The following is a 22,762-nucleotide window of genomic DNA, read 5'->3' on the forward strand; positions in this document are numbered from 1 at the left end:
ATTAAAAACTGCTTTGGCATTATTCATATTTATAAGTATTTACTCCTTTGTCTAATAGCTATCATTTCAAAGAAAAAAAAAAACAATTTCCCATTATTATCAGCTGCCTGGGCCTAGAAAATTAGTCTTTGATCTAACTAGCATATTAGAAACTAGCATTAGAAATAGTGACGGTTTAAGAAAAAATACGTTACAGCCTTAAACTAACAAGTATTGATTAAGTTTAGGCTTCATACTTAGAAAAACCTGACATCTGAAAGGACAGGGGAGGAGGAGGAGGAGAGTAGCTAGGTAATCTGTGCTTCTTTACTAATGTAATGTACCAAACAATGCAGTGCCAGATCACTGGAATCTTTATGACCGCTGGAAAGCAAAAAATCTGTATGGACAAGGGAATGTTGGAGTTAGACAACTGGACCAATTAGACGGTTCCCAGGATGTTAATTAATGACTAACTGAAAAGGAACTCTTTCCACTTGTGTAACTGGAACAGGCTGCATACATCTCTCCAGCTTAGTCTATTTAAGTTAGGAACACTTAAGGAGGCTCTGGAAATCTGCAGGAAGGTAGACTTGCTAATACCCTCTTTTTGTCCATGCCTAATATTTTGTCGTGCTTTTCCCACTCCTCAACAGACTCCTCAATTGCTCCTCTGTTTCTACAGAAGTGTTTTCGCAGTCTAGCTGACAGATCAAAAGGCCTTATACTTATAGCTTTGTTCCCCAAATATCACATTCTCATACATCAGGAGAACGTCTTAACAAAACTTGACACATTTTTTTCCATTATGAGATGTTTAAAAAAAAAACACAAAAATTCATTTTTATTTGGCTTTAAGCAATAAAAAAATCCTCATTATGAAGGATTTATAATCCTCATTATAAAGATTGATAAAATTTTAATTCTTCAGTACAAGGAAATATATCTTACACGTTTCTCAATGCTGTTAGTCTAAAACCCGAGTCCATCATTAGCAATTTTCATTTAATATTCTTGCATTTCCTAAGACAAATAGAAATAATAGTTTTAAACTACAGTACACCGGAAATAGCCATTACGTAAATGCCTCCACTCTTATACATTTAATGTTAAAAGTTAATGTGCCTACTTAATGACTATGCTAGATGTGTAAGTAGCATACTTCCTAAAATTCACTTAAATATCAATTTTTAAGGTCATAAAATTCAACTCAAGTATTGACTGCTTGATTCATTATAAAAAATTACTACCTTCTACATCAGTTCATAAAAATTTAACTTAAGGAAGGATTCTCCTACAAGGTTCAGAGGAAACATGGCCCTGCTGACACCTTGATTTCAGACTTCTGGCCTCCAGAGCGAGACAATCAATTAGTTGTTATGAGCAAAAGAAAAACAAAATTAAGCCTAAATCGAGCAACCTACAGCTACAGACCAAATCCAGATCCCTGCCTATTTTTGTGTGTCCCGTGAACCATAACTGGATTTTACATTTTTAAGGTGGAGAAAAAAAATCAAAATGATAGTAATTACTATTTCTTAACATGTAAAAATCATGAAATTCCAATTTCAGTATCCACAAAGGAAGTTTTACATTTATTGGAACAAACCACTTGTTAAATAAGTCTATGACTGCCTTTACGCCACAACAGTAGTTATGTACTTGAGCCAAATACCTCTCATGATTTAGCAATGCTGACTGGCACACAGCAAGAATGCAGTTATATCATTTCATCCATTTTAATTTTCTAAAAAGCATAGTTCACTGATATTTTGTTTGTCCCTCCTCTATTTACCACTGCACTGCATCCCCAGAACCTATACCACAACCTAGCATATGGGAGGCATGGAATAAATACTGGTCGAATGAATGCAAAAGACACCACTGTGTGTCCCACATTTGTCCATAACAGCAACATTTAACTGCAGGTTTGGAACTTCCACCTAATCTTCACTTGACAGTAATAAATCCGAAATGTAATAATGTGATAAAAAGGCAAATATTTTTAAAAATCTAGAAAATTCTAGAAACAAAATTCTAGAAACACCTTCCAAGTGACAAATATGCTCAGTCGATATCACATGTACTCATGGACTGATATAAGCATCTGCCACTGTCTGTGAGAAAAGATACTTTTTCAGAGACAAAATACATAAAATTTCATTACAGACCAACTTTAATAGATTTACAGAACATTTACAATCAATTTTGGTGATACAGAAACTAACTTTGAACCACAAAACGTTATCTTGCCACCAAAAGAAATTCTAATACTTCTCTCTAGCAGGTCATTATTACCCAAAATTTTATTCATTTATTATTATAATTGTCATTGAAAATTTGTGCAGATTTTACTCCTGTTCTGTAAGTACCTACCGAAAATCCATGATTTTGCCTATTAGCCTACAAGTCTAAAATATACACTATCTAGTCCTTTATAAAAAAAAGTCTGTCAGCTCCCGATTTCAATTAAATTTAAACCTTTTAAATCATTGCAAACTAGAAAATAAGGCAATAATGAAAACGCTCTTAAACCATACAAATTCCTTTACATTAAGTCTAAAATATACACTATCTAGTCCTTTATAAAAAAAGTCTGTCAGCTCCCGATTTCAATCATTAAATTTAAACCTTTTAAATCATTACAAACTAGAAAATAAGGCAATAATGAAAACGCTCTTAAACCATACAAATTCCTTTACATTAATTACTTTTGTTCATACCCAACTCTACATTTCTTTGCACTCATTAAAAACAATTTCACAGTCAAGTTTCTAAGATAGATAGATAACAAACACTGTGGTTTTGGAAATTAGCTTTCCCTACAGACTTGATAATTGTTTAGTGAAGTCAACCTAAAATTATAAATTATAAAATTACAAGGCAAAACAGAGCTTAAATGTAAAACTCATACTGTAGTAAAAGATGGCTTATTTTTTTTATATGTAAGCACCAAAAATCAAGTCAGCATAGAGAAATAAAAGTCTCAATAAAAATAGCAGTCTTTCATTGCAGACCAAATACAAATGTTACCACACTTAATTTACATGTATCAATGAAGATGTCAAGCACAGTTTTATCAGAATATCAGAATTATTTATACATTTATTGGGGGTTGGGCCATACGGGGGAGTACTCATTTATGTAAGAGAAAAATACCTTCCCCTTCTATTTCTGAAAATAGTTCTAGTAATTTGTCTAACTGAATTTTATATAAGTAGTATAATCAACTAAGTAAATTGTGAACTAAACTCAGGAAAATTTTCTATAGGATCAGTTATCCTTATTTTAAAAATCCTTACTACTTAGCATTATATTATGTATATATGCACATCTTTCAAATAAATATGCCAAAGAAGCATTAAGCTGGATAAAAGATTTATCCTAAGACAGCATGATTACGTATCTTTTTATACAGTCTTCTACAACAGTACTCATATTAGTACTTCTCCATTTGTACTTAAATTATATTTGTTTTTGTTCTGACTGTATTCTAAATCCTAAATACTTTTATACAATGCCAAGAAACCCCTTAAATTATAATGTCTTTGTAGCACTGAAATTATGGAATTAATCAGTAGAGTGGGATTTAAGTAACTTCATTAATTTATGCCTCTGAGCTTAAGTGAAAGATAAAAATAAATGATTTTCAGAATCCTGTAGGAAATCCTTGCTCCTGTGTCCCCTTCCAAATCAACAAAACTAAATAGGACTAATCTTAGATCTACAGTTCAGACTTCTAGCCAGGCCATCTACTGTTGCCTACTTTCTCTATTGACAAATCAGAACCTTTGGATATCGACATCATGAACTTTCAATTCAAAAGACCTAGCCCCTAATCAACATTTTTTAATAAATCAAATAGAACCGAATGAGATGTTAGTCCTAAAACCTGAATCCGTAATCTATACATCTAAAGAAATACATCATATGGACTTGGAAATAGACACTTCTTTAAGAAGGTAAGTTACAATGGCAAATGATGACAAAGCCCCTCTAAGCAGTGACCAAGGAAAAATGTTTCCTGGCCTTGCAAGAGGTCTGTCTGTCTTTATTGAAGAGATGCAAATATCAACCTCTCTTACTCTAATACCATTAAATGTTTGAAGGATATAAGTTAATATGTCACTGGGCATATGATCTCCCATGAGCTTCTTTACAGAAAGAACATGGATATGCCAGATATAGGGAGTTGAATATCCAGTGTTCTTGGCAATTACAGTGTAAATTAATAAATCAGCATTTAGCATTTCGAATGCTCCTCTTATAAGCTTGAATAATAAATCTCTCATGGTATTACTACCTAGGTTTTTTTAGCCTTTCCCTAGCAAATTAATAAGGAAATGCCAACCTATTAGGCAACCTGGGACCCATGCAACTAATCATCCCCAGGGTATATAACGTTCTGTATCACTGTTCATCATCCGCAGATCTGTTATATAACAAAAATGTTGGTGAAAATTCTTAAGTGAATTAGAACCAGACTATATGATTATGGACTGGTCCTTCAGTAATCCAAGGAGGGTTCCAGTGTAAAATACAAATGTAATCCCACCAGTATCCCATAATGATGCATATTTTGGCAAAATCTACTATACTCTGACCTTTATGTTGATATTTATAAAGTTTTAAAAAATATATCATACAAACTTTCAAAAATACTAATAATGACTCCGAATGTTTAGAAATAAATGTGTAAACACAGGTCTCCCAAAATTTGGTTATCTACCAATTTATTGGAAAATAGTAATTACATCCATTACATTTAATAGAGATAAAGAAAAAAATGTTACCAAAATAAATTTAATTAACTAAGTTAAGCTTTTACTGTTTATTTTTCCTATTAAAGTAACTTTTGTAGGGGAAAAAATGTGACAATGTACGAAAGTTCTTGACAAATTATGGTGTAGCCACAAATTTACTATCAGAATGGTTGGTTATCACAATGTAGTTCTTTTTAAAACTCAATGATTCCTAAGGACACTTAAATATTTAAGATAAAATTATATTTTAAACATATCAGAAGCTGAATTTTCTTTACTAAGACAACTAAAAGCCTTCCATATAACAGAAGTTCAAATTCTTCTGAAAGGTCAAAGAACTGTTTTAGTTCTCAAATTTGATATATTAAAATATATAAGGAATTCAATTCAGAATGTTTATAGCAATGTATATAAGACAGAAATGACAACAAGACACTGAAAGACTGAAGCAGCTACCAAATTTAAGATGGTAAATCATTAAATGGATAGTGTCCAGAATTCACTGTTTCTAAATCATATCAGATTATTTCTGACTTAAAAATTTGTAAAATATTAAATTGACTTGATTTCAAAACAACTGTTTGTTCTTTTATGTAAAAATCTAAATGTAAAGAACAAACTTTTTCAGTGACAACATAAAATATGACAACTTCAATAGTGAGATAATTATCTGATGCCTATGGTATGCCTTTTATCTCCAATGAAGTAAAAAATAAAAATCTTAATAAAGCTTTAATTCCTTAGCATTTCAAATGAATTTCTTCAATTTATTCACAGCAAAGCAACATTCTGAAATTTCAAATAAGAACTTAGTTTCTAAATACTAAGGCTTGTCCAGACCAGAAGAGTTTAAAAACAGATACTTAAAATAAACGCAGAACAGTCACTCACAGAGGAACATGAGAAGCAGGAAAGACAAGAAGAACAACACTAAAAGAAACATCCATCAAGAAAAAGACCTGGAAAAGAAACCAAAACTTAGAATTAAAGATCAAATGAGGTTTGGCAGGTTGGGGAGAAGGAAGGGAAGGGGATGAACTAACTAGAAATGCAATGAGTATTAAGACAAATATAATTAAGACAACATAGAAAATAAAATTTGAATGTAGGGTTTATATAAAAGATTGAAATTCCTCAAGGATTTGAATCAGTTTATGAAGACCCGGAAATTGATACAGCAAACTAAAGCTCAGCCAACAACCAACAGAAAAATACCTATCAAGGAAATATTTAAACATCCAACCATAGAATGTTATTAAATATACTAGGTCTTTTTCATATGAACAAACTGATTCAAATCATTTAGTCATGAATTAAGGTAATATTAACTTTTTTCCTCAAAATAATGAAGAGAAATATATAACAAAATAAAGTCATGTCTGTGTTAACTAACAATGGTGGCTAGTCTAAAAACATACTTGAGAAGGAGTTAGAATTTAAAAATGATGAAATATGTTCAATGAATTGAAATTGTACTGATGAAGGTAAACAGAAATGGGAATAAAACACTATACTGTACTATGTCCAAGAGAGGTTTTTTTAAAAACTTTGCTTTTGTGCACATCTGGGTCATAAATAGCTATAGCATTACACAATGGAATTATAATCCAACTGAAATCTGACAGTATTAACTTTCATCATGCTGTTAACAAAATATTATATTTCCAAGCTAGTTTCTATTTTCTTCTGTTCTTACAGTGATCAATATTAAAACACTGAAAAATGTGACATTAACATTGTTATTAAAAATTATACAAAAGTTTCTAGATTACTGCCAACAGTGTCTATGTTTCTTTCAAAAATAAGTCTCAGAAGTTTTGGGACCATGTTATTATTAACTACACGGTCATGAGTATTTTAAAGACATCTTATATATTATTAAAAATCTCAAAAAAAAAATCTCTAAGACACCTTGGATAAATGAATAATTATTCTTTAAAGAAATGCAAAGGTAAATTAATGGAATTTAATTGTATAAACACCAAAAGTAGCATCTACTGTGCAATGGATTTTTCAGTAAAGCTCAATAAAATACATAAACTAAAAGAAACAAAAGGCATTATTATAAAAATAACGTACTTTATATGCATTAAAATTTCCTGCCACCTGTTACCATGTTTTTGAAATTATTTTTTCTTGAATCAGATCAGCATCAAATGTTGATTATGCTAACAAATAATAAGGTAAAATCAGATTTTAGTATCTCTCCACCACAAAAGGAGCATTAGTGTAAGGAGATTAATACACACTCCTCTAAATAAGTGTTCAATCTAAGTACTACCCAACTAAAAAAAGGAGAGGAGGGTATTTTCTGTATTATTCAGTATAAAAGTTCACAAAATGTTACATATGTTTAATATAAAAATATTCCTCAATAACTAATTAATTCAGTGCTACAAGCAAACAGCACTGAAAAGAACAATGTGAACAAGGTATACCTATACAGTTGCAAACCTTGAAATGAATGTCAGAGGAAGTTATTATAATACCATTTTTCACATGACAAAACAGATGCCTAATTTGCTGCAACAGCCAACAAATCACAACAGAAAGCTCTCTCTTTTTAGACACAGTCCAGATCTATAATGAGCTCATTAAAAAAAAAAAAAATCACTTGGGCAAAACTACTATATAAAAAGGATTTGAGAGATGTTTTGAGTATAGAAAAAAAAATATTGTCTAAGTGATGAACTCTTAGAACAGTCTATAAAAATGCGGGGGAGGGGAGGAACAAGATGGCGGAAGAGTAGGGTCCCCAAATCACCTGTCTCCACCAAATTACCTAGAAAACCTTCAAATTATCCTGAAAATCTATCAATTCGGCCTGAGATTTAAAGAGAGACCAGCTGGAACGCTACAGTGAGAAGAGTTCGCGCTTCTATCAAGGTAGGAAGACGGGGAAAAAGACATAAAGGAACAAAGGCCTCCAAGGGGGAGGGGCCCCGCGAGGAGCCGGTATGAGGCCGGGGCGAGTGTCCCCAGGACAGGAGAGCCCCGTCCAGGAGGAGCAGGAGCTGCACCGACCTTCCCGGGCGGAAAGGGGCTCGCGGGGAGTTGGAGCAGGACCCAGGAGGGCGGGGGGTGCCTTCCGGCTCCCCGGGACAGTAACAGAGCAACTGCGCGCCCAGGAGAGTGCGCCGAGCTCCCTAAGGGCTGCAGCGCGCACCGCGGGACTCGGCGGGACCCGAAGCAGCTCGGGGGGGCTCGGGCGGCAGATCCGCGGAGGGGGCTGCGCGGCCCTGGGAGCAGCTCGGAGGGGCTCGGGCAGAGGAAGAGGCTCCGTGCGGAGGGGGCTGCGCGGTTCCAGGAGCAGCTTCGGGGGGCTCGGGCGGCAGCTCCGCGGAGGGGGCTGCGGGGCGGGAGCGCGAATCCAACAGCGCAAGCTCCGGAGCACAGGGCGCCGGGACACAGCCCAGGATCCCGCCTCCCCCCGGGACAGGCAGAGGCCCGGAGGGCCCAGGACAGCAAGGAAGCTCCTGCCCCGAGCTGAGCAGATCAGCGGCCCCGCCCCGGAGCCTCCAGGCCCTGCAGACGGAGAGCTCCGGAGTTCCTGCCGGAGGTGAATCCAGGTTTCCAGAGCTGGCCCCGCCACTGGGGCTGTTCCTCCTGCGGCCTCACGGGGTAAACGACCCCCACTGAGCCCTGCACCAGGCAGGGGCACAGCAGCTCCCCCAACTGCTAACACCTGAAAATCAGCACAACAGGCCCCACCCCCAGAACACCAGCTAGACGGACAACTTCCAGGAGAAGCCAAGGGACTTAAAGTACACAGAATCAGAAGATACTCCCCGGTGGTCCTTTTTTTTTTTTTTTCTTTTGTTTTGTTTTGCTTTTTGATTTGTTTCCTTCCCCCACCCCCTTTTTTTCTCCTTTTTCTTTCTCTTTTTCTTTTTTTTTTCTCTTTCTTTTTCTTCCCTTTTTTTCTTCCCTTTTTTTTCTCTTTCTCTTTTCTTTCCTTCTTTCTCTCCTCTCTTTTTCTCTTTTTCCCAATACAACTTGCTTTTGGCCACTCTGCACTGAGCAAAATGACTAGAAGGAAAACCTCACCTCAAAAGAAAGAATCAGAAACAGTCCTCTCTCCCACAGAGTTACAAAATCTGGATTACAATTCAATGTCAGAAAGCCAATTCAGAAGCACTATTGAATATAGCCAATTCAGAAGCTACTGGTGGCTCTAGAAAAAAGTATAAAGGACTCAAGAGACTTCATGACTGCAGAATTTAGAGCTAATCAGGCAGAAATTAAAAATCAATTGAATGAGATGCAATCCAAACTAGAAGTCCTAACGACGAGGGTTAACGAGGTGGAAGAACGAGTGAGTGACATAGAAGACAAGTTGATGGCAAAGAGGGAAACTGAGGAAAAAAGAGACAAACAATTAAAAGACCATGAGGATAGATTAAGGGAAATAAACGACAGCCTGAGGAAGAAAAACCTACGTTTAATTGGGGTTCCCGAGGGCGCCGAAAGGGACAGAGGGCCAGAATATGTATTTGAACAAATTCTAGCTGAAAACTTTCCTAATCTGGGAAGGGAAACAGGCATTCAGATCCAGGAAATAGAGAGATCCCCCTCTAAAATCAGTAAAAACCGTTCAACACCTCGACATTTAATAGTGAAGCTTGCAAATTCCAAAGATAAAGAGAAGATCCTTAAAGCAGCAAGAGACAAGAAATCCCTGACTTTTATGGGGAGGAGTATTAGGGTAACAGCAGACCTCTCCACAGAGACCTGGCAGGCCAGAAAGGGCTGGCAGGATATATTCATGGCCCTGAATGAGAAGAACATGCAACCAAGAATACTTTATCCAGCAAGGCTCTCACTCAAAATGGAAGAAGAGATAAAGAGCTTCCAAGACAGGCAGCAACTAAAAGAATATGTGACCTCCAAACCAGCTTTGCAAGAAATTTTAAGGGGGCCTCTTAAAATTCCCCTTTAAGAAGAAGTTCAGTGGAACAGTCCACAAAAACAAAGACTGAATAGATATCATGATGACACTAAACTCATATCTCTCAATAGTAACTCTGAATGTGAACGGGCTTAATGACCCCATCAAAAGGCGCAGGGTTTCAGACTGGATAAAAAAGCAGGACCCATCTATTTGCTGTCTACAAGAGACTCATTTTAGACAGAAGGACACCTACAGCCTGAAAATAAAAGGTTGGAGAACCATTTACCATTCGAATGGTCCTCAAAAGAAAGCAGGGGTAGCCATCCTTATATCAGATAAACTAAAATTTACCCCAAAGACTGTAGTGAGAGATGAAGAGGGACACTATATGATACTTAAAGGATCTATTCAACAAGAGAACTTAACAATCCTCAATATATATGCCCCGAATGTGGGAGCTGCCAAATATATAAATCAATTATTAACCAAAGTGAAGAAATACTTAGATAATAATACACTTATACTTGGTGACTTCAATCTAGCTCTTTCTATACTCGATAGGTCTACTAAGCACATCTCCAAAGAAACGAGAGCTTTAAATGATACACTGGACCAGATGGATTTCACAGATATCTACAGAACTTTACATCCAAACTCAACTGAATACACATTCTTCTCAAGCGCACATAGAACTTTCTCCAGAATAGACCACATATTGGGTCACAAATCGGGTCTGAACCGATACCAAAAGATTGGGATTGTCCCCTGCATATTCTCAGACCATAATGCCTTGAAATTAGAACTAAATCACAACAAGAAGTTTGGAAGGACCTCAAACACGGGGAGGTTAAGGACCATCCTGCTAAAAGATAAAAGGGTCAACCAGGAAATTAAGGAAGAATTAAAAAGATTCATGGAAACTAATGAGAATGAAGATACAACCGTTCAAAATCTTTGGGATGCAGCAAAAGCAGTCCTAAGGGGGAAATACATCGCAATACAAGCATCCATTCAAAAACTGGAAAGAACTCAAATACAAAAGCTAACCTTACACATAAAGGAGCTAGAGAAAAAACAGCAAATAGATCCTACACCCAAGAGAAGAAGGGAGTTAATAAAGATTCGAGCAGAACTCAATGAAATCGAGACCAGAAGAACTGTGGAACAGATCAACAGAACCAGGAGTTGGTTCTTTGAAAGAATTAATAAGATAGATAAACCATTAGCCAGCCTTATTAAAAAGAAGAGAGAGAAGACTCAAATTAATAAAATCATGAATGAGAAAGGAGAGATCACTACCAACACCAAGGAAATAAAAACGATTTTAAAAACATATTATGAACAGCTATACGCCAATAAATTAGGCAATCTAGAAGAAATGGACGCATTCCTGGAAAGCCACAAACTACCAAAACTGGAACAGGAAGAAATAGAAAACCTGAACAGGCCAATAACCAGGGAGGAAATTGAAGCAGTCATCAAAAACCTCCCAAGACACAAGAGTCCAGGGCCAGATGGCTTCCCAGGGGAATTTTATCAAACGTTTAAAGAAGAAACCATACCTATTCTCCTAAAGCTGTTTGGAAAGATAGAAAGAGATGGAGTACTTCCAAATTCGTTCTATGAGGCCAGCATCACCTTAATTCCAAAACCAGACAAAGACCCCACCAAAAAGGAGAATTACAGACCAATATCCCTGATGAACATGGATGCAAAAATTCTCAACAAGATACTGGCCAATAGGATCCAACAGTACATTAAGAAAATTATTCACCATGACCAAGTAGGATTTATCTCTGGACACAAGGCTGGTTCAACACCCGTAAAACAATCAATGTGATTCATCATATCAGCAAGAGAAAAACCAAGAACCATATGATCCTCTCATTGGATGCAGAGAAAGCATTTGACAAAATACAGCATCCATTCCTGATCAAAGCTCTTCAGAGTGTAGGGATAGAGGGAACATTCCTCAACATCTTAAATGCCATCTATGAAAAGCCCACAGCAAATATCATTCTCAATGGGGAAGCACTGGGAGCCTTTCCCCTAAGATCAGGAACAAGACAGGGATGTCCACTCTCACCACTGCTGTTCAACATAGTACTGGAAGTCCTAGCCTCAGCAATCAGACAACAAAAAGACATTAAAGGCATTCAAATTGGCAAAGAAGAAGTCAAACTCTCCCTCTTCGCTGATGACATGATACTCTACATAGAAAACCCAAAAGTCTGCACCCCAAGACTGCTAGAACTCATACAGCAATTCGGTAGCGTGACAGGATACAAAATCAATGCCCAGAAGTCAGTGGCATTTCTATACACTAACAATGAGACTGAAGAAAGAGAAATTAAGGAGTCAATCCCATTTACAATTGCACCCAAAAGCATAAGATACCTAGGAATAAACCTAACCAAAGATGTAAAGGATCTATACCCTCAAAACTATAGAACACTTCTAAAAGAAATTGAGGAAGACACAAAGAGATGGAAAAATATTCCATGCTCATGGATTGGCAGAATTAATATTGTGAAAATGTCAATGTTACCCAGGGCAATATACACGTTTAATGCAATCCCTATCAAAATACCATGGACTTTCTTCAGAGAGTTGGAACAAATTATTTTAAGATTTGTGTGGAATCAGAAAAGACCCCAAATAGCCAGGGGAATTTTAAAAAAGAAAACCATATCTGGGGGCATCACAATGCCAGATTTCAGGTTGTACTACAAAGCTGTGGTCATCAAGACAGTGTGGTACTGGCACAAAAACAGACACATAGATCAGTGGAACAGAATAGAGAATCCAGAAGTGGACCCTGAACTTTATGGGCAACTAATATTCGATAAAGGAGGAAAGACTATCCATTGGAAGAAAGACAGTGTCTTCAATAAATGGTGCTGGGAAAATTGGACATCCACATGCAGAAGAATGAAACTAGACCACTCTCTTTCACCATACACAAAGATAAACTCAAAATGGATGAAAGATCTAAATGTGAGACAAGATTCCATCAAAATCCTAGAGAAGAACACAGGCAACACCCTTTTTGAACTCGGCCATAGTAACTTCTTGCAAGATACATCCACGAAGGCAAAAGACACAAAAGCAAAAATGAACTATTGGGACTTCATCAAGATAAGAAGCTTTTGCACAGCAAAGGATACAGTCAACAAAACTCAAAGACAACCTACAGAATGGGAGAAGATATTTGCAAATGACGTATCAGATAAAGGGCTAGTTTCCAAGATCTATAAAGAACTTCTTAAACTCAACACCAAAGAAACAAACAATCCAATCATGAAATGGGCAAAAGACATGAACAGAAATCTCACAGAGGAAGACACAGACATGGCCAACATGCATATGAGAAAATGCTCTGCATCACTTGCCATCAGGGAAATACAAATCAAAACCACAATGAGATACCACCTCACACCAGTGAGAATGGGGAAAATTAACAAGGCAGGAAACAAGAAATGTTGGAGAGGATGCGGAGAAAAGGGAACCCTCATACACTGTTGGTGGGAATGTGAACTGGTGCAGCCACTCTGGAAAAATGGGTGGAGGTTCCTCAAACAGTTAAAAATATACCTGCCCTACGACCCAGCAATTGCACTGTTGGGGATTTACCCCAAAGATACAAATGCAATGAAACGCCGGGACACCTGCACCCCGATGTTTATAGCAGCAATGGCCACGATAGCCAAACTGTGGAAGGAGCCTCGGTGTCCAACGAAAGATGAATGGATAAAGAAGATGTGGTTTATGTATACAATGGAATATTACTCAGCTATTAGAAATGACAAATACCCACCATTTGCTTCAACGTGGATGGAACTGGAGGGTATTATGCTGAGTGAAGTAAGTCAGTCGGAGAAGGACAAACATTAGATGTTCTCATTCTTTTGGGGAATATAAATAATAGTGAAAGGTAATATAAGGGAAGGGAGAAGAAATGGTGTGGGAAATATCAGAAAGGGAGACAGAACGTAAAGACTGCTAACTCTGGGAAACGAACTAGGGGTGGTAGAAGGGAAGGAGGGCGGGGGGTGGGAGTGAATGGGTGACGGGCACTGGGGGTTATTCTGTATGTTAGTAAATTGAACACCAATAAAAAATAAATTAAAAAAAAAAGAACAGTCTATAAAAATGCAAATATTAGAAATAAACTATACAAAATATTAATATGTTAACACTTAAGTATTACTTCATTTAACAGGTAGTTAACATATAAAATTAACTTTCAAGACACAGAACAAGTTACTGACAGAAACCAAATGATGTTTTGTTTTGTTTAGGGGCTAGAACTTTATATTGCTCAGGCTGACAGAGGAAACACCCTGTTCCCTGAAATATCAAGATAGTCAACAAGTTTTGAAAATTATTTCAAGTGCAATATAATATTCAAGCAGAATATGCCAATCTAAATATAGATGCAGACAATTATAGAATTATAAAAGTAACAGTCTTATTTATAATTCTATGACCACATATTAAAATCCCAATGCTGGGCAGTCAGCAGTTTAGCGCCGCCTTCGGCCCAGATGTGATCCTGGAGACCCAGGATCGAGTCCCACGTCAGGCTCCTTGCGGGGAGCCTGCTTCTCCCTCTGCCTGTGTCTCTGCCTCTCTCTCTCTGTGTCTTCCATGAATAAACAAATAAAATCTTTAAAAAAAATAAAATAAAATCCCAATGCTCTTTAATTTTTTAAGATTTTTAACTAAAGTATAGTTCACATATACTGAAGTAGTTTCAATAGAAAAAACAGTGATTCAATAATTATATATATTATGAAATGTTCATCATGAAAAAAGTATTACAATACTGACTATATTCCCTATGCTGTACTTTTCATCCCTGTGACTTATTTTATAACCGGAAGTTTGTATCTCTTAATCCACTTCACCCATTTTACCCATCCCCCCACATACTTTTTTGATTGAATTAAACAATTTAAATCTAAATAAACGTCATTTCTTTAAAAAAAAAAATTTAAGTAAACTCTACACCAAAAATGTGGAGCTTGAACTCATGACCCTGAGATCAAGAGTTGCATGCTCCATCACATGAATAAAGAGGCGTCCCTCATTTCTTTTCATATATGAGCCCTACCAGGTAGATTAGAAATGCCTAACCTACCTAAGTTATCCCTCACTATATAACTTGTTTGTAGGAATTTTCTCTCACAGAACAAAGAACACAAAGATAAATATACACAGCCACAGTAAAAATGTACCAATTACTAGAGAGGAAAAGAGTTATCATCATATTTAAATAAGCTAGTCTTTGTAACTTTGAATAAACATGTTATCATTAAATGTAATATTAAATACATCAGTGAAAGTTGTCTACATTGATGCCTAAATCAAAGTAAGATTATATTCAAAATTATAAACTCATAATAAAAGTAACCATCATTTATTTACTGAGTCCTCTGTGCTAAGCATTTTTACATAGTGTCTCTTTTAGTCCTCAAAAAGATTATGACATAAGTTCTACTATCTTTATTACAAAATAAAAACAACACCACTTAAAAGAAAGGTTAAATAATCTCACCATCATTAGTGGCATAATGTGGAAGAATTGTGATTCAAAGCCAGGACTGACTTCAAATCCTTAAATATATAGTGCTTTCAACTGATTACCCTTTCTCTTTAACAAGATAACACTGCCTTTATTTAGATCAAGAATTTCAAACTGAAAGGCCAGTAGGGTCTAAGAAGGTAGTACTGTTGACCCTTGAACACAGGTCTGAGCTGCACAAATGCACTTCTGTGTGGATTTTTTTAATGGTACAGTATCATAATGTATTTCTGTTCCTTATTTTTAAACATTTTCTTTTCTTTAGCTTACTTTATTGTAAGATACAGTATATAATACATCTAACATACAAAATATGTGTTAGAGTTATCTAAGGCTTCCAGTCAACTGTAGGCTTTTAGTAGTTAAGTTTGGGCAAGTCAAAAGTTATACGCAGATTTTCAACTGAATGCAGTGGGTGGAGGGTGTCAGTACCCGTACCCTCAGTGTTGTTTAGGGGCCAACTGTATAAATAAGTGAAGAAGACTAGATTAAAGATAACACAGCAATGAGGCCTTTGGGCAACCTAAAGAAAATACCCCATCTAAAGGTAGTCATTATTTGGATCAGTGTGGCTCTTATTACATAGACTATAGACCCAGTACATAGTTATGCCAGATAGCTTTTCAAAAGAAGCTGAAAATCCAAACTGCTTTTGTGACATACTTTTATTTTTTAATCTTAGTGCATAAAATAAAATTTTAAATGACACTGAATGCCTCATAAAACATAAGTAGAACCACATTTAGATTGGCACAATGAATGATCCCAGAAGTATGCTAAGAGAGGCATATGATGTCAGTGTACCAGCAGGCACTATAAACAGGATGCATTTAACCCTGGGAAGAAATTTTCCCATACGCACCCTTAAAATCTACACAACAACATTTACATAAGCACTTAAAAAAATATTTGCTGAAGGAAAAGAAGGAAGGAAAGAAGAGCATTCAGTAAGAAAGTCTTCATCAACAGTCTCTGTCATCCGGTGGCCTAGACTCTAGACACAACTCTAGAGCATTACTGCTACCACAGCACTCCCGTAACACTCCAAGCAAAGATGAACAGTTATTTAACAATCAAATGAGAATGAAGGAACTTTATAAAACAGGGGATCTGAAAGGTTACTAATATATGCATTCCTGACTTAAGAATACAACTTTATACTGAGAGACTAAGATTCTGGATTTTTGTAAATAGTGGAAGTTGATGTGATTACACCTTGAATGTATATACTGAATGCCCACCCAAGTGCACTTACTATCAGGAAAACAGTTCCAAAAAAAAAAGGCTTATTATGAAAATTACAATGTCTTCTGGAGTCAACTCAAATAAGCTTTTGATCTGCACAGAGTGTAAAATGTTTCCTCAAAAATGAAGACAGCAAGGTAATTGAGAATCAGTGATATTAGTAAGAACAAAGAAAAGAATAAATAGGGGTTAAAGTATATGACCCTCCTACCTGAACATTAATAAGCTAGACTGGGAGGTTAAAATGAATTAGTTCTCAATTCAATTACCGAATCTTCACAAACAAGAAGAGTGAACTGTGATCATATCTTTTTATTCCTTCTCCAGTGGAACCACAGATAAGTTTTTTGCCAACAAAGAATAGTCTTCATCATCTCCTCTTATTTTCTATATAATGAAAAGCACTGTCAAGTGGCACTTTCTTAGTTTACGATGGCACCTTTCACAGAAGGAATCCATGCAAATACATTCTAGTATCCCCAAACGAAATGGTTTCTACTCCCAACCCGTAACTGCTAGGATAGTTTCACTTAAACTGATTCTACACAATTATAGTTCTTTCCCATGTTCTCAAAAGGAGGAAAGAAAGGAGTAAACACTAGGGGGCAAACAAGCCTGGGAAGTGCATACCCTTGTCTTCCAATTTAGACATTCAGATATTAAAAATAAATTCCTATACCACAAAATTTCTTAAACATTATACAACCCAACTAACACATTTTGGTGAAAGTTACGAACTCAGAAAAGCCCTTTAGTAACTCCAACATCCATGTCTTATGCCACTATATTTCTTGGCCTAATTCAAAAGTTAACCAGACTCAAGTATACAAACTTGTAACTTTAAAGATACCTGGGCTTCTATTCTTATCATGAATTTCTATAAATTATTGTCTTCATAAAATATCGACAAATATTATTTAATACCTTGCCAGAGCCTTTTTTATAAATTTCAATAACTTGTGATTCTTATGAAATACCATCAAAACACATACTCCTTTCTAACAAATGAAGACAAAAAAATCAATTACATAAAAATTTTCTAGCCATCTGCACATATTGATTTAGTCTGATATCTAACAAGACTCTGGTGTCTTGAACTTAAAAGATATATAAACCAATCCTATTACAGGCTGGTACTAATTTTAGTAATTATGTAGATCAACCAAACATGTCAAACCCCTGAAAAACAGTGGTAGCTAAAATGAGCTCATATGTAAACTAGAAAGGAAGTCAGATCTGTGCAACAAAACCTTTAACATATAAAAGCCTAGTGTGCGTCTGAGTGGATATCACAAGAGAAATTTTCTTCATTGGAGAGTAAGACAGAAAGAAAGTTGGTGAAACTCATAGACTCATAAATATTAGGTAATAATTCTAAACGAAAAAAAGGCAAAGAAAAACACTGCACTGGAAGCATAAGCTTGAGATTCAAGTAAAAATAAACAATTATCAGAGCAACTTCAAAGCTTTCAAGTTCAAAACTCTGCATGTATTCTCTAACTGCTAAAATGAATCAGGTCACAAACAGTACAGATATTCAAAAAAGATATTAAAATATGGAAAGAACCAACAATTAACCCATTTTTAGTCTTTCTGCTCCATTTCTACACAATGTCTTTATGTGATTATTTCTGTAAAAACAAACACCATAAATTTGTTTAAATTCGCCTTTAAGTATATTTAGAAGCAAAATCTAAGGAGGAAGCAGAGCCGTATCATTCTCTTACAGTTTAACTAAGAAGCTGTCCTTGAATTTTAAAAAAGCATCACTATAAAAACTATCACTGATTTTACTATTTGCATAGAAGCTCAGTAATGAAACCCATTTCACTGCATTTCAGATGAGACAAAAGTTAAAAGAACAATGACCACAAAGACAAAAAAAAAACTTACCCTGATGGTTACACCTAAAGATAACAACAATAAGATAAAGATAAAGATAACAACAAAGATAGCAGTTTCAAAATAATTCACTTAGGGAATGGCCAGGAGGCAAGTTCTATTCCCAAGAAAATGTCAGTAAATGAATCTTTTAAAAATTAAAGTTAAATCTTATAGCCATGAGCTACATTTTGAAGTCAGGAAGAACTGGGCAGATCTCATAAGATGAGTGTATCTACTCTTTTACCACCCTCCCCTCATTCACTATGCTATGGAGACATATGCCTTCATACTGTTACTCCACTGGGACTCAATCTTGCCCCTTGAGCAGTCTTTCATAGAATGCTTTTCTACAAGGTCTGTGCTCAACAGTCACCTGCTCAGAGATGCCTCTCTGACTACTCTCTCTACAAAAAGCCCTGTTTGTCTTATTCATAGCTATAGTCCCAGTGACTAGAACAGGGGCTGACACAAATGCTCAATAAGTACTTGTTATGTGAATTGATGATACAATTCAATCATACAAAAACAAATCTGATGACAACTTAAAAACAAGTGCATTAGCAAAATATCTAATAATTCCAATTTGAAGTCCAGGAAAAGAAAAAAAAGATCAACTTTTAATATCAGATTCTCCATATTTATTTGCTATCTGCTCTGGAAAGCATGACAAGATATATCTTAATTCTGAGAAATCACAGCAAATATATGATGATTCCATGTCATACTGAGTCCTCAAAGATCTGATGATTTATAAACAAAGACAAAGTAAGTTTGGTATTACCTTTAATATAGGTACTCTAATACATATACGTAGTATTTTAAAGTACACTAATAATCTGTAATATAAATACTCAAAACAAGGTTAACAGAATTCCTTCCCTACATCACCAAGTCCTATCTATTACTGACAAAACAAAAATTAAGTGTTAAATACAGCCTCGTCAGAACATCCAGAAATTACCACTTTTAGGGCGTTAAAAAAAAATACAAAGTAAGTCTGCTAAAAGTGAGATAAAGGTTTAAAATTGTGGACATCTAAGTAGTTGATTCTGGCAAGCATGCACTTTGTTAAGTATCACATCAACCATTACAACCTGTTTGTTTTTTAAAGAGCATAAGGCATTACATTTTAAAGAACATAAAATACTGTGGAAAACAATTCTCCCCATTTGGACCTCTGTAACTCCTCACTGGCATTAAATACCCTACCCAGGTAACAACCATCCTACTTGGAAGTTAATCAAAACAGCTTTTATTTACACACACTCAACACAGGTAAGCCAAAAAAAAAAAAAAAAAAGGATATCCACAAATCAAATAATCACCGTACAGATCTATCAGCACAATTAGTCCTTAAAGATAAACATTTGAAAGAGAAAATAATGGAGAATAAAAATTTTCTTCAACATCTGCTACTCACATAAAATGTCTGGAACAAAAGAATCTCTAGTCGAAGTGACTTACCGTTACAGATTTCAGTGTCATACCATGGTAGGTGCCCATAGTGTCGATTTTGAAACCTTCCGTTTCTACAAAGAAAGGGGATCTGATATTAGATTTTATGTATTTTGCAATCAATGGTAAACCTAAAGTAATAATCTGTGTTATAATCTGACAGTTTAGTAGTATAAAAAAACAATCAAATACGCTATACATATAACATTAAATGACATACCTATGAAGATAAAAATTTTAAAAGGGATACTAGTCCCAAAATATATTCAGTATATGCCAGGAAGGCCTTTGTGTAGAAGTTGATTAATACTAGTTCTACAGGGATGCCTGGGTGACTCAGGGGTTGAGTGTCTGCCTTCGGCTCAGGGTGTGACCCCAGAGTCCCGGGATTGAGTCCCACATCGGGCTCCCTGCACGGAGCCTGCTTCTCCCTCTGCCTATGTCTCTACCTCTCTCTCTCTCTCTCTCTCTGTCTGTCTTCTCTGTGTCTCTCATGAATAAATAAATAAAATCTTTTAAAAAAATACTAATTCTACAATTGTGTTCAAAAGTTTTAATATTTTGGGAATAAACACTTTATAACCTCTCTCAATTATTTACTTTTAATGCTCAATTACAGTAGCACTAAAAGCTTCCAGTGTTATGAGAAGGCCTTAAAATATGTTTCAAAATTACAATCATAGGCATAAGTTACATAATTTGTAGAAAAGCAATGCTGTAAATAATAATAAAGGTTCCAGAACAGTCTCAAAATGCCTTTCTGTAAAGGGACTTACATTAAGTAGTTTTCACATTGCAAGCTCTATGTCTCTATCACAACTACTGAATTTTGCAGGTACATTGCAAAAGATAAACAAAATATGTAAACAACTGGGCATGGCCTGATTTGGCCCACAGAGGATCAGATTTGGTCCATGGGCTGTAATATACCAACCCTACTTAACAAAATTCATTCCACAGGAAAAACACTGCAGTGAATAAAAGAATGAACCACTATATTTCTACAGCATGTATTCACAGTACATGCCGTTAAGCAGTAAATGAAGTCAGCACACAAAATTCACTGTATAGAAGCAATATATCCTTTAATAATATTTAAATGGAGATTTCAGATTATGCAGGAAAAAAACAGAAAAGGTAAAGTTCCAGTTGCTTCTACCTCATTTTTCTCACAAATCAAGATAAATGAAGATCCCAAGAGAAATTACAATTAGTGCCACTTCACTAACTACCACACTACCATGGAAATGGTTCACTATTGCATTAGGCAATACACCAAGTAGGCTATTGCAAAATAAGCCCTCATAGTTAACTAAAATCTATGCTTCCCAAGTTCTCAATGTATACATTAACAATTACAGAAACATGATTTGATATACAGAATCTCCAGTCTAAACTTCTGAGCAGAATATCAATAACAAAATATTTATAGATAGCTTATTATATACCAGTCACTATTCTAGACACATACTAGTTTTGTTTTTTAAAGATTTTATTTATTTATTCATGAGAGACAGAGAGAGTGAGGCAGAGACATAGGCAGAGGGAGAAGCAGGCTCCCCTCAGGGAGCCCGATGTGGGACTCCATCTCTGAACTCCAGGATCATGCCCTGAGCCATCTAGGTATCCCTAGACACTTACTGGCTTAATCCTCACAAGGAAGCTAAAAGATAGATACTATTACTATTACTAGTATTGCAATATAACACAAGAGGAAATTCAAACAGAATGCAGTAGAAGTAATTTACTAAAATTCACACAAGTAACTGTGACATAGGCAATCTGGATACAGAACCCATGCAGTTAACCAGGGGCTGGCAATAAGGCGACAGGGGCGGGGAGGGAGTGTGCTCTCATATTCGCACATGGTGGGGAAGAGAGGAAGAGGAAGAGAGAATTCCAAGTAGATCCGCACCCACTGAGAGCCCAACGTGGGGCTCAATCTCACAACTCTGAGATCATGTGTGCCCTAAGCCGAAATCAAGAATCAGACACTGAACTGAATGAGCCTTCCCAGGCATCCACAGGGGATGGCAAACTTATCCTGTGAAAGTCCAGATAATATTTTAAGGCTCTACAGGCTGCACGATCTCTGTCACAATTCAACACTGCTGTCACAGCACCAAGAACCATAGATAATACACAAATGAATGCCACTGTGTTCTAGCAAAAGTTTATTTATAATATGTAATGGGCCAGATTTGGCTTGCAGATGTTTGCCAACACCTGCTCATAAATATTAGGTCCCATTACCTCTCACATTCAGCAGCACTATAGTAAGGGGAATATAAAAATTAAGTAACCTGCCTTCTTTTCCTTTGAATCTCTCCTGGTCATATCTGTTGTAGGCAGCTGGGATAGGCTGTTTGGTACGCAACGTGGGATCCTGTAGAAAAATTAATTATGAGCTAAATGTTAATATTTTAAATTGTTATATAAAACTCAGAATAAAAATCAATATAAGTGTAATATTTTCTAAGCTTTTTTCTTACAATAGCCAGTAAGACATAGTGGGGAGTCATTTGATACTTATTTTCAAGACATTGTTTACTGGTAGAAAATTACCATTGCTATCAAGGAAAAAGGCAAAGGACTCCAAGGTAAACTTGTATCATGGCAAAATGCAAGACTCTTACAAACTGCAGAAATAAAATAGGTGTGCTTAATAATTTTATTATTATTTAAATGTCTTCATGAAATAGTAAACCCCAATTATGAACTGTTTTTAACAAAAAAAACCCTAATTCAAGGCTTACTGAATTGACATTTTAGAGCCTTTTAACTAAATTATTCTCCAAATTGTTATTAATCCTTAAATAAATATAACAAACTCACTATAAATGTACGAGATAAGACTAAAGTTAATAAAGGTGTTATTTGTTAAAATACTTAGAGTAAGTTGTCAATCCATAGATATAAACTTAATTCACAAATGCTTTATCTAAAATTCAGTCTATA

The 22,762-nt window shown here is 35.8% G+C and overlaps 1 protein-coding gene across 9 annotated transcripts in view; it reads right to left on the reverse strand.

The window, feature by feature from the left end:
• Window positions 1-22,762, reverse strand: part of CDC73 (cell division cycle 73) — a 253,926-nt gene that overhangs the window by 202,731 nt on the left and 28,433 nt on the right. For all 9 annotated transcript variants that reach the window (XR_007409217.1, XR_007409215.1, XR_007409213.1 and 6 more), the window contains exons 9-10: window positions 22,112-22,190; window positions 19,814-19,878 (exon numbers count right to left, since the gene is read on the reverse strand). Coding sequence is in view for 2 of the 9 variants with exons in the window: in XM_049107032.1 (XP_048962989.1) it covers window positions 19,814-19,878; window positions 22,112-22,190 (144 nt within the window). In the remaining 7 variants the exon portion in view is untranslated. The remainder of the gene's footprint in view (window positions 1-19,813; window positions 19,879-22,111; window positions 22,191-22,762) is intronic.

The sequence above is a fragment of the Canis lupus genome, chromosome 38, assembly GCF_003254725.2.
Source record: "Canis lupus dingo isolate Sandy chromosome 38, ASM325472v2, whole genome shotgun sequence".
Lineage (NCBI taxonomy): Eukaryota > Metazoa > Chordata > Mammalia > Carnivora > Canidae > Canis > Canis lupus.